This window comes from Notolepis coatsorum (genome assembly GCF_963971535.1).
Source record: "Notolepis coatsorum genome assembly, chromosome: 4".
Classification (NCBI taxonomy): Eukaryota; Metazoa; Chordata; class Actinopteri; order Aulopiformes; family Paralepididae; genus Notolepis; species Notolepis coatsorum.
Window position 1 is genome coordinate 158,130,027 of NC_140168.1, and position 13,855 is coordinate 158,143,881.

Here is a 13,855-nt window from a genome sequence, read left to right on the forward strand (position 1 = left end):
CTTGAGCAGAGCTGTGAAGTACAGATGTAGAGACAGCTCTTCAACGACTGTGAAAAGCTAGAAGAAAAATGTTATTACAAATATTTAGCAATATGACTGCTGAATTAGCAGTGGAATTATTTGATCTTAAATTATTTAATTGATCGTAGGGAGGTCAGTCAGTCTTTCAGAGGGCCCCTATCAAACATAGTTTCAACCGACCAATCAGAGGGAATCTTGATACACTTATCATATCAAACATTACTTCAACTAAACGGTAAAATGTTGAAACTGCTGTACTCCTCTGATTTCATGTCCAATAGAGGGGCCCCCATATACATTTTTTTAATGGGCCCCTAAAAGTCTAGGGACAGCTATTGGAGTGAGGAGGAGATCATGCAAGCAAACCCTGTAAAGTTACTTAAACTTAACTTACTGTTTTGTATTCATTGAGAATTAATTATGTATTAATCAACAATTACTTTATTATATTGTAATATAATATAATATTCATTATATTGTTCAAACCTTATTTAGTCTTTTCCTGCTCTTGAGAAGTCACCCCTTTATGGACCTTCTGTTTTGAAAAGTGCTTTATGTAAAACATTGTGAAGGCCGGGAGGTTGCGACCCCCTCTGCGTGCCCCCCTGTCTCTGGAGGTCTCGTAGTGGTGACCGGAGTGCCGGATGTCCCGCGATGATGTCGGGGAGTTCGCGACCCTCTCTGCGCCGCCCCCTATCTCCCTGTCTCCGGCTGTCCCTGAGCAATGACCGGAGTGTTGAATGTCCCGTGACTAAGACGGGGAGGACGTGACCCTCTTTGCGCCGCCCCTGTGCCTCAAATAGATCCGCTATCAGCTCTATCTTTAATCTTTCAAAATGTTCAGTTGCTATTGCTATTAGCTCTATCTTTAATCTTTCAAAATGTTCAGTTGCTATTGCATGCACTCATCTGTGTTTCACTACACACATGAGTGCATGCTTACCAACTGTCCGTCTGCAACACTACTATCACCAACATCTAAGAAGGGAGATCCCCCCTTGAATGGCCCTTCTAAGGTTTCTCTCCTCCACACTGCCTGTGGAGCTTTTTTCCCTATTGTTAGGTTTTAGTGAGTTTTTCCTTACCTTCGCGTGGGGTATGTCTGGGAGTGCTTGCATTCTTTCATTTATTTGCATTAATCTAAAAATGTTTGGACCTTATGGTGTTCTTGTTCTGTTCTTGACTTATTGTTATGTTTTCTTCTTGACTTGTTTAAAGAAGACCTGTACGGCCCATGGGGACATTAACGTGTGTTGTCGGGCCCTATAAATAAATTTGATTTGATTTGATTTGATCAGCGATAATTAGTAAAGAACAAGTTCAGTATTTGTCTTAGATTGTACCTAATGGCTCTGTTGTTTCATTGTTTGCTACGGACCATCTGGTCTTCACAGGGGCAACATTTTAGTTTGAGAAGTGTGGGGGGGGGGGGGGGGGGGGGGCGGCACACACACAATTATTATGGGATGGGAAATATGTGTGCACGTTAGATTTTTTTCGTGCATGTGAAGCACGCGCGTCAAGCTCAAATCATACCCACGATGATTTCCATTTAACCATCCTTTTCTTCATTAGCCATACTCCTCTCGACAAAAGTCTTGCATATTAATTAACGTTATAATGTTAGTTGTCGGACTGTAAAAAGTGAGAGGGACAAAATCAAGATTTTGAGGACATGTCCCCCCTGTCCCTCGTGGAAATCTGGCCCCTCGGTCTTCATACCTTTGTTGTCTCGGAGGGTGAAGTTTAGGTTCCCAGCAGCTGGTCCGCTCAGGGAGAAGAGGAAGCGATGTCCACTCTGAGGCTCATCTCTGTCCACAGCGCTGATGGTCTCAATGAGCTGAGGGGGTCAAGCAAGACAACCGTTCACATTAGAGCGGTAGGTACACAGTGGTGGAAGAAGTGCACAGTTCCTCCGGTCCTCCTCCACTGCTTCCCTCACTGTCCCATCATCCAAGCTCAAAAACGTTGGTGATTGGGCCTTCTCACACACTGCACCTCGACTCTGGAACTCCCTCCCTCGGACCATCAGAGATTCCCCCACACGCTCATCCTTCAAATCCTGCCTCAAAACCCACCAGTTCGCCTTAGCCTTCAACATTCCCCAACCTTAACCCCCCCCCTCCAACCTGTTTTGATCTTTGTTACTGTGGCCTTATGTTTTCTGTGTATCATGCTGTTTTCCCTGTTTCCCCGTGGTCTTATGTTCTTTTTGTTTCTTTGTTTTCTGTTTTCCCCACCTAATGTCAGCGACTTCGGGTTCCTGAGAAGCGCTTTACAAATACAATGAATTATTATTATTATTATTATTACAGTTCCCTTACTTAAAGGGGAACTATCTTATAAATGGCCTTTTTGAGTGTTTAGCATTGTTTCCTAGCTATGTGAACTTATATTAATATGATCTATGTCTCTAATTCTCATATTGGCGCATTCTTCCAATTCTCCTCTCACAATATTCACCCTCACTGAACTGAGTCATCTGAAAATGTGCTGATTTGTGATGTCAGAGAGACTCAGCTGCATGATAATGTGGCTGTGTGGCATCAGGCTCATGATGAGCTGCACACAGTGGTTGGAGCCCAGGCTCAAAACGGCTTAAGATCTTGAGGTAGAAAAATGCTGTTTTTGAGGACTTGATTAGAAATACAAAACAATGAATACAAAAAAAATTACAGAGGTGTTCCATAGACTCACAGGAATTGTGTAAAAGTGCCCAAATAGTGAAAGAAATAGTAAAATAGTTCCCCTTTAAGTAAAAGTAGAAATACTCAGATAAATGAGTACTCTGGTAAAAGTAAAAGTCCTCCATTGAAAATCTGCTTAAGTAAAAGTAGAGAAGTATTTGCTATTGAATGTACTTGAGAATCTAAAGTAAAAGTACACATTCTACATGATGTTTGTGTATCCATTGATTGACCTCTATAGGTTGTGTTTAAGTGATATGTGGTCCAGTTATGCTGCTCTGATTAAATGGTATGTTAAAGTGGTATATGGTCCAGTTATGCTGCTCTGATAAAAGGTTATGTTAAAGTGGTATGTGGTCCAGTTATGCTGCTCTGATTAAATGTGATGTTAAAGTGGTATGTGGTCCAGTTGTGCTGCTCTGATTACGTCCTCTTGAAGTTGACAGGCTTCAAATGTGAAAGTATATAATCTTCATACATTTTTATTTTGTATATAATTTATTGTGTTTTCTATGCTAAATCCTTTTCTTCAAAGTAACTAGTAACTGATGGGTTCAGATAAATGTAGTGGAGTAAAAAGTACAATATTTCCCTTGAAATGTAGTGGAGTAAAATGAAAATACTCACATAAAGTACAAGTAGCTCGGAAAAGTACTTAAGTACAGTACTTGAGTAAAAATACTTAGGTACATAGTATGAAAAAGTACCCCTCCACTTAAAAACATGTTTATATTTTTTTACCCTTTTGGAGACATGCCTTTGACTATAGTGTTAGCTACTTTGCACTGTTATCGGCCTACCGATATTATCTGCCGATATTGGCATTAAAATGTAATATCGAGGGGCGCCCTCGTGGCGCATACCATAGTGCCTCGCGCACCTACACGGCCGACCCGGGTTCGATCCCAGCTCCCGTCGTTATTTGTTGCATGTCCTCCCCACCTCTCCTCCCGTTCGCCCTCTCCTCTGTCGGTCCTGCGTGACCAATAAAGCTGTAAAAATAAAATGTAATATCGGAAAATTATCTGTATCGGTTTTCAAAAAAACATATTTTATTTAATTTTTAATTTTTTTTACATTTATTTAACCTTTATTTACCCAGGCAGGCAAGTAAGAACAAATTCTTATTTTATGTATTGTCAAAAGTATGCATAATGTTGTGTTAATTCCATGACATATCGGTATCGGTTGATATCGGTATCGGAAATTAAGAGTTGGACAATATCGGTATATCGGATATCGGTAAAAAAGCCAATATCGAACATCCCTACCAGTTTCCTCTCTGTGCGTTCGGTAGAAATCTGGCTGCACGTTAGCCTAGCTTAGCACAATGAATGGAAGTGGACATGGCCGGTTAGCCTTCGGGAGAGGTGTTAGTTGGACAATGCCTAGGCTAACCGGCACTGTCTGCTTCCATTCATTGTGCTAAGCTAGGCTAATGTGCAGCCAGATAGCTTTCTACTATTGCCACAATCATAGTTTGACAGACACTTTAGACAGACAGACATACAGACACAGAGAGAGAGAGAGAGAGAGAGAGAGAGAGAGAGAGAGAGAGAGAGAGAGAGAGAGAGAGAGAGAGAGAGAGAGAGAGAGAGCTATTGACTATATTCCGCATTCAAAACTTATTAGTTGGGGGCCTTAGGGCTATATGAGGCTAAGTTTGTGCAAATTTGTGCAAAAGCACCAAATTTGGCCCAGATGTAGCTCAGACTATGTTCTAATGATTCAGCCAGGGCGCCCGAGCCGGCGACCACCGGGGTCGCCCTGGTGGCCAAATCAATATGGCCGCCCTCCGAAAAAGGTTTCGGCTAAAACCTTTGAACCAAATGAGCTTCAAATAAAAACTTGGTGTCTATATTATGTTTCTTGGCCATTAGAAACACATTGGAATGCTTATATATATAATTGGGTGTGTCTGGACCCCTAATTTGCATATTTCCAAGATGGCGGTTCCCCAAAAATGAGTTTTACCTTAACTTTTACGTTTCTGTTTCAATATTGACCCATTTCGCATTTGTGTCTTGATTATGAACTCCACAGAACAAGATTCAAGCAACAGCTCCTCAAATATCTGCCTGAATGGAGGGACACATACATCACAAACAAGAAACAAGTGGCTAAGAGAGTAGCTAGAGGTCATGATTCCAATCAGATTGATTAGGATGAGGCGATTATGTTGATGAGGACCGCCTTGGTTTTACACAAGTATTGCTTACAACCAGGCCACACATTTGACAGCTCCTTCCCATCGACACTCTCCAGGTGGCTAAGCTGGTCACCAAGGCTAAGGCCTCCACCTGCTCCCTTGACCCCTTACCCACAGTCCTGGTCAAAGCTGGCCTACCTGACGTGTGCCCTACCATCATGAGAATAATTAATTCCTCCCTGGAATCGGGCAGGGTACCCTCTAGCTTCAAGACAGCATCAGTCATGCCCATTCTGAAGAAGCCTGGTCTGGACCAAGATGACCTTGGGAATTACCGACCGATCTCCAACCTTCCTTTCCTAAGCAAGATCCTGGAAAGAGCAGTGGCTGCCCAACTGCACCAACACCTGTCCAACCATGAGCTCTATGAACCCTTCCAATGTGGCTTCAGGAAACACCACAGCACCGAGACTGCCCTCACCAAGGCCACCAACGACCTTCTCATTGCCACCGATTCACATCAGCCTCCTCATCCTCCTGGATCTATCTGCGGCCTTTGATATGGTCTTCCATTCCATTCTCCTTAACCACCTCTCTGACCACCTGGGTGTTACTGGGACTGCTCTCACCTGGTTCTAGTCCTACCTCACTGACCGAAAACAGTTCATCTGCAACTCCACCTCCACCCCTGCCCCAGTCAACCAAGGTGTGCCGCAGGGCTCCATTCTTGGTCCACTCCTCTTCACAATCGAAATGCTCCCCCTTGGTCACATCATCCGGAAACATGGTCTCAATTTCCACTCCTACGCTGATGACACTCAGCTCTACATCAGCACCTCACCCTCCACTCCTCTCGCCCTACAGCACCTCGTCAACTGCCTCCTTGACATCAAGGCCTGGATGTCATCCAATTTCCTGAAGCTAAATAGCAAGAAGACTGAGCTCATGGTTGTGGCCAAGCAGTCACTGCTCCGGAAGGTTGGAGATCTCCTCCTTGAAGTGGATGGCTGCCTAATCCACCCTTCCCCAGAAGTTCGCAACCTGGGCGTCATACTGGACTCCACCCTCTTCTTTCATTCCCACATAAAAACAATAACTAAATCAGCTTTTTTTTTCATCTCAGGAACATTTCCAGACTCCGGCCATCTCTGAAAATAAATAAAATGTATTTCTGGTGAAATAAACGTTTCTATTATTAATAATGACTCAGAATGATTAATATAAACGGCTCATCGTTTTGTCCTTTAATATTTCCCATTACAACACACACAGACACACACACATGCACAAGCACACGCACACACACACACACACACACACACACACACACACACACACACACACACACACACACACACACACACACACACACACACACACACACACACACACACACACACACACACACACACACACACACGTTGTTGTCCATTGACAACTCACATAAGCAGGGCCGGACTGGGGAAATAATTCAGGCTGGGAAATATAGTGTGAAATATAGCCCCAGTCAGGCCACTTTCTTTTCTGAGTCCCCCACCAGGAATTATTTTGTTACAAAGACTTAATTTCCTGCATTCTGGTGCAGGATTCTTAAAATGTTTACCCTTTAAATTCCAGTGTTTGTGATGGGCATCACAAATTATTGTAAAAAATTAAAATAAAAAACACATATTCAATACATTTTCGAATTGTAACCCTTTAACACATTCCCTGCCACGGTTATATCCATCAATGTAACTGCCACCACTCACTGCCACCACTCTAAGCCTATGGAGATGTTCACCTTCTTTGCAGGGCTATAACTTTTTAAATTGTATTGCTAAATTGACATTACTATGGCCCATTCAACATCGATTATCTATCGTTCAGGATGTAGGAACGTTATACTTTTTCATTCATAGATTCATACGAAAATACCTTCTAGAATTTAAGTGTGTTTTTATCGTTTTCTGCAGTAATTCATAGAACATTTTATAGGCATAAACGCATATATAGATTATCAATTGCCGTTTATTCCCGATACACGCTATATAAAAAAATTCAACTGTATGATCCTATACGTTATGCGTCATCATGCACGGATGAAAGGGGGGGGGGGGGGGGGGGGGGGGGCGTTTATAATTCCGTGATCGCCAGTAAATGCTTTATGTAGTATGGGTGATATATTGATCACATCGGTTTGCAGTGAAATTAATGAACAATTGGGCTGAAAATAGCATCAGTGTCCTCTTACCGTGCGTCAATGAGACTGGCGGTGAAAGATCCCAGGTATAGGACGTCGATCGCCTAGGTCGATTTCCAGTTTGTATGTCGCAATAAACGCCTCATATCGATTATTAAGTTTATAAAGCGATCGATATGTACATAGTGTCTGTCGGGAGCCTTGCGACAATATCTGACGGCCGGATGAATTTAATCGACGCACACCTCCCACTTCCTGTTGTTCGAGTGTAACTCGCCCGACCATCCACCAGGCGGCGGTATTAAGCCATCGTTGTATTGAGCCGTAGGGTCCAGCTTCAGCGCCGGAGGTGTATATATGAATTATGAATGCAATGGCGAACATTTTTTATATTGATCTCTATATCGCTGTACAGCGTGGTCTGGCGGTCAAAGCATGGCGGGCAATAACGTTTTAAAGCGTTTCCGGCGGTGGATGTGTTAAATGCCAGTTTGTGTGATGGCATCACAAATTATTGTAAAAAAAATAAAACACAAAAAGTTAAATATTTTCAATATATCAAATGCAAAGTACATTTTTGGGGTGGATTATTACAGGCTAGGCATGTGTCAATGATTAGCAACAACACAGATTTTGATGGATTTTTTGTAATGTCAGATTTAACAACAACTCTTTTCAGAAAAGTGGGAGTATTTCATTTTTTATCTGACATTACAAAAAAAATCTAAAAATAAAAATGGTTATGATCAGGGCTGAAGTTGAATAAAAGATTTATGACTGTTTAGACTGCATTACTCTCTGTCACAGTGATCTCCTGGTTGTTCCCCACTTAGGTTATCTAACTATCGCGCCACCACAACTAGAAACACTGGCCTGGCCTGCTTCTAAGTTCAGTGGCCTGACTGCAATTTTTTTTTATAATAATAATAATAATATTTTTTATTTTATTGAATTTTTTATAAAAAATTCAAGTACCACCAGCGAAAAAGACATATGCTGATATGGTATGGAAACAGCACGGCACAGGACAAGAAGGCCCTACAGAGAGTGGTGCGCTCAGCCGAGCGTACCACGGGTATTGCACTACCACCCCTGCAGGTTCTATACAACAAGAGGTGCAAATCCAGAGCCTGCAGAATAATGAAAGACCCACACCACCCCAACAACAGCCTGTTCATGCTGCTGAGGTCAGGCAGATGCCTGCGAACACCAGCTACTAGGACAGAGAGACTTCGGCTCAGCTTCTTCCCCCAGGCCATCAGAGCCCTGAACACTGAACTCTCCACAAACTAACACACATGAGCACACACACAACACACACACTGTACACGCTCACACACTAGAAGCCACTTTAACATGAGCAAGCACACACTCATGCTGCACATGCCCACACTTATGGCCACTAAGGAAAGGTCACTTTAAAAATAGTATAGTATAACCAGAGACTGTATAAATTAACATGTACAGAAAGACACCACCAAAGGACCTAGCATGTCCTCCATGCTCTGTAAATAACTTATGTACATATACCGATATGCCCTAATATGTTACTTGTTTATTGCACAATGTTACTTGTTTATTGCACAATGTTGATTCTATTATAATAATAATAATAATAATAATTTAGGACCTGCTCCGAGGTCACCATTTGGCACACATGCGAACCATGCATACAATGCGTATCTGCGATTAACCCATCCCGTCGTCCTTCCCCCCCAAGGGCAGCCGGGAGCAGACAGGCGCCACGTGAGCCGCGCCAGGGGACCAATCCAAGTGCTCCTGTCCGTCTTCGTCAAGGACGCCACAGCGTTAGCGATCTTGTTGTTGTGCATGTTTTTCCATTGGGTTTATCTTATCGGGGGGGGAAACCACATTGCACATTGTTGCGGGCAAGACCACCCGCATTTCATTGTATACTTGTATGCCATGACAAATAAAACTCTTGACTTGACTTGAGCAGTACCACCAAGTACCACTAGTGGTACACGTACCACAGTTTGAGAACCACTGCTCTAGGCTGTTGTTTTATACATTGTAGATAATAAATAGCGCAATCTCTCTCTCTCTCTCTCTCTCTCTCTCTCTCTCTCTCTCTCTCTCTCTCTCTCTCTCTCTCTCTCTCTCTCTCTCACACACACACTATGCAGTACGCACGTTCCGAGACTCGTGCGGCATTATGACTTGTCATAAGTGAATTGTATATAGAAACAACTCACCAAAATTGACATGCACAACTGATTTTTTTTTTATCTACGAAAAGGGGGGACCCCCCCCCATTCACCCCCCCCCCTACCCCCACCCCGTGCACATAGAGGAAACTGGTATCTATCTACTTGTCTCTCTCTGGACGATAAGCTAATTTCCAAACATTTTACCATGTTCTTTTAAATTCACAATAGCTGTTTGTTCATGTTGCCTCCATGCTGTTATTTTCCCCTCAACCTCTGTTGTTTCAAGAGAGAAAGAAATGACCACATTATGCGGCGGAGATACTAAACGTGGCCCATCGGGGCATATGGAAAAACACCATAGCTTCTAATTATTCAAATGAGCGCCGGGCGGCGGAATAGATAAATAATGTAAACGAAACGGGCTACGGGTGAAAGATTGCAACAAACACCTGTGTCGTCCGTCATTATGATACAGACCTTTGTGGACGCATGGCTGGGCCGGAACGTCCCTGGAATTTACATCGTAACAAATGATACCATGACAGGAAGGGAAAAAGGCTTGATGATGGCTGAATCAAGGGCATTTCTACAATAGAGCAGGTGCTGGGAGATTAGAAGCATGCGGCGGAGAATGCCACGACTAATGTTGGTCCAGGTGTGAGTTGTGAAGGGATTTGGAACCTAATGCCTTTACAAGCGCCATCTGCTGTTCATCTTCACGGCTGAGGCGGCGATACTTTTCCAGGAGGCTTTTTTGCGATGAATACATCTGTTCCCTGCCACTGCTCGTGAGGAGCAGAACGGTTCAGAGTAACAGGCTCTTGGGTGCAAAGCTTTTTAGCATAGGCACAACTGGTAATTGGTATTTTTCAATTAAAAGAATTATGAGAAAGGCTTCGCGTTGGTCGAGCACACTCGCACAGAACTGAGTATGGTGGGGCAGACGGAAACATTAATTACGGAATGGAAGGGAATGGAATCGATTCATTGGCCTTTCTGTCAATTTACATCGTAACAAATGATACCATGACAGGAAGGGAAAAAGGCTTGATGATGGCTGAATCAAGGGCGTTTCTACAATAGAGCAGGTGCTGGGAGATTAGAAGCACGCAGCGGAGAATGCCACACCTAATGTCGGTCCAGGTGTGAGTTGTGAAGGGATTTGGAACCTAATCAACGAGACGTGCCTTTTTGTTGTAGTCGCACACCTGATAATTAGGGTGGGAATCACCAGAGGTCCCACAATATGATATTATCATGATACTTAAAGGGGACATGTACTGCTATTCCTAGCACTATTTGGGCAACTTTACACAATTCCTGTGAGTCTATGTAACACATCTGTAAGGTGTATTCCAAAAATAATAATTGTTTTATATTTCTAATCAAGTACTCAAAACCAGCATTTTTCTGCCTCAGGATTTCAGGCTGTTATTGGCTTGGCTCCACCCATACTAGCAGAATGCTTTGAGTGACAGCCACCCACCAAATAGCTCCGCCCATCTCCCCGTCCTTCCAGGTGAATAGGTGAACACTTTATACTAATACAACATGGCTGTACCGGTACCGTATATTTGGGATCCAGAGAGCGACCCAGACTATGTTTCGGAAGAAGAAGTTGAGTTGCAACAGTGAGGCTTGCAAATCGTTTCCGAGTGGTAAGTTTATGTTGTAACGTTAGTCTAATGGCTTGCCGAAAAGAGCCAGTAACATTAGTACTTACTTCTGACCAGCTTTGATTGATTGATTGATTGAAAACTTTATTAACAGATTGCAGAATGGGTACAATACAGTACAGCTCAATACACACAATTGTTAAGGGGATGCAGACCAGAGAAAGACTTTCGTCTTGTTTACATCAGGGTCCCCCATTTTCAATTCATCAGGACATATATGACATACATGACATACAGATAGTCAGTACTGCTACATCTATACATTTATGACATACCAGATTTGCAAATACAGTACTGTTTGTGATACAGAAGGAGTCAAGAAAAGGGAGTATATACATTTGACGTAGAAACTGTACATTGGAGGAGGTTGGGTGGGGGGGGGGTTGGGTACATTGGGATATTGACAACCATACTGGGTAATTTACATTGGAGGTGGTTGGGGGGGGGGGCACACTGTATAAACAAGCAAAACTGTACATTGAGGGGGGGGGGGGGGGAGACACTGTACAAACAAACAAAATTGTACATTGGACTATTGACAAAACCATACTAGGTAAATTACTGTACATTGGAGGGGGTTGGGTTAGGATATTTACAGGGGCCAGTGTTGAATTGCAGTCTATCGTAGGTGTCCCTTGAGAGAGGTTTTGAAAGTGGGTAGTGATCCACATTCCTTTACAGCTTTGGGTAGGGCGTTCCACATTGATGTGGCATAATTGCGAAACGTGTTTAGTCCCTTATTTGAGCCGAATCTGGGTTTAACATGATTTGTGGAGCTCCCTCTGGTGTTGTGATCGTGGTATTCACTGACCTTTGGGAAGTATTTTGACATGTACATGGGTACCTTGGTCGTGTAGTGTATCTTGTAGACCAGGCCCATTGCAAGTTGCTGTACTCTGTCGTCTACTCTAAGCCATCCTAGGTTGTCAAAGTGGGCAGGGGTGAGGTGGGTTCTAGGAGTAAGGTCAAGCAGTAGTCTGACCAGTTTGTTTTGAGATGTTTGTAATTTTGTTTTTAGCGCCTTTGAGGTGCTCTGGTACCATGAGGTGCAAGCATAGTCGTAGTACCCCTGAATGAGTGCTCCTGCCAGAGTCTTCAGGGTATTCTTGTTTACCAGAGAGGAGATCCGGTACAAGAATCGGGTTCGTTGGTTGACTTTTTTTATTACATTGGATGCCATTTTGTCACAGGAGAGATTAGCCTCTAGGATGGAACCCAGGTAGGTAATTTCATCTTTCCTTGTGACAATATTGTCACCCACTGTAACTGAGAAGCCGTCGGTCTTGCTGAGTTTGTTATTTGAACCGAAGAGAATGGACTCTGTTTTGCCCATGTGTAATGATAGTTTGTTATCAGCGAGCCATATGCAGATTCTGCCTAGTTCCGAGCTGAGGGTTTTTTCAACCTGTAACTTGTTCTTGTCAGAGACCAGCAGGGCTGAGTCGTCCGCAAACAGGAACAAGTTGCAGTCACAAGCTGACGACATGTCATTTGCATAAATTAGGAACAGTAGCGGTCCTAGTATGCTTCCTTGTGGAACACCACAGCTCACTGTGAGGGGGGGGGATAGGGTACCGTTTACCTCCACCATCTGTTCCCTCCCCTAAAGGTAGGATTGCATCCAGCTCACTGATAGACTATCAAAACCAATTGCTTTTAGCTTGTCAATCAGAATGGAGTGATTGACCGTGTCAAAGGCCTTTTGTAGGTCCAGCATGACCATGCCGCAGTATTTGCCTGCGTCCACCTCTTGTTTGATGTGGTCATTCAAATAGAGAAGGCATGTGTCCGTGGAGTGGGATGTTCTGAAGCCAGATTGGAATTCGTAGATTAGATTTTTTTCCGCTAGGTACTTTTCGACCTGTTCGTAGACTATTTTTTCCATGACTTTCGAGATGGAGGTGAGAATAGAAACAGGGCGGTAGTTGCCTGGGTCTAATTTGCTGCCCTTTTTGTGCAGAGGGGTCACCCTCGCAATTTTGAAGTCCTTGGGGACGTGTCCCTGTTTTATGGAGAGGTTTATTATGTGTGTGATGATTGGGGTGATGGCGGCTGCTGAGTCTCTGAGGAATTTGGAGGGGATGTTGTCATGGCCAGTGGCCTTGTTAGGTTGGAGGGCGCTCAGTTTATTGAGTACCTCATCTGTTGTTACCATTTCCAGCTTGAAGTCGTCCTTGCGGACCCCTAGGTTTTTGTAGTAAGCTACTATGTGTTCTACCCCATAAAGCCCTGAGTGGGAGGGTAGTTTGTTTACCAGTGTTGTGGCTATGTTTGTGAAGAAAATGTTTAAGTAATTGGCTACATCCAGCTTGTCTGTGATGAGCGTGTTGTCCGTTTTTATGTTTATGTTTGAGAATCTGGTTTTAAGTTTTTTACTGCATCCTAGTTGATTATTGAGTAATTTCCAAAGTTCACGTGGTTTGTTTTTGTTTTCCTCAGTTTTGTCATTGATGAAATTCTTTTTTGCAGTTTTGATCATGGAGTTTACGTCGTTTCTTAGTCTGTTTCTTTCTAGTTTGAGTTCAGTCACGTGGGCTTGGAGTTCACTTGCTTCGATAGCTTGCTATAAGTAACGTTACCTTGTTTACCTCTGACTAGTTGTGTTTGTATTGAGCAGTTTTTACTTATGACTAGCTTGCTTCAATAGTTTGCTATAACGTTACTTTATAAATAGCAGCATACCGTTATATGCAACAGTTCTGTATATGCGACCAGACTTTTGGTAGTACTGGACAGCCATTTGACCTAATGTCCCCCCGCAAATTTATATAGTAACGTTATTATAAAGGAAAGTTATTTGGGAACATGCATCCTAGGTCAATTGGCTGTGCAGTAAAATCAAAAGTGGGACGTCATGTCACCCTAACTATGTCAATTGTAATAATGAATTGAAAATGGGGGACCCAGATGTAAACAAGACGAAAGTATTTTCCTGGTCTCCATCCTAGCATCCTATAGCAGTTGTGTTG

At 43.1% G+C, this 13,855-nt stretch overlaps 1 protein-coding gene across 1 annotated transcript in view; it reads right to left on the reverse strand.

Annotated features, from left to right (window-relative positions):
• Positions 1 to 13,855, reverse strand: part of cdh7a (cadherin 7a) — a gene marked incomplete at both ends in the record, with an annotated part of 728,354 nt that overhangs the window by 212,346 nt on the left and 502,153 nt on the right. Inside the window, one exon of the mRNA XM_084312150.1 lies at positions 1,744 to 1,861. Coding sequence (XP_084168276.1) covers positions 1,744 to 1,861 — 118 coding nt within the window. The remainder of the gene's footprint in view (positions 1 to 1,743; positions 1,862 to 13,855) is intronic.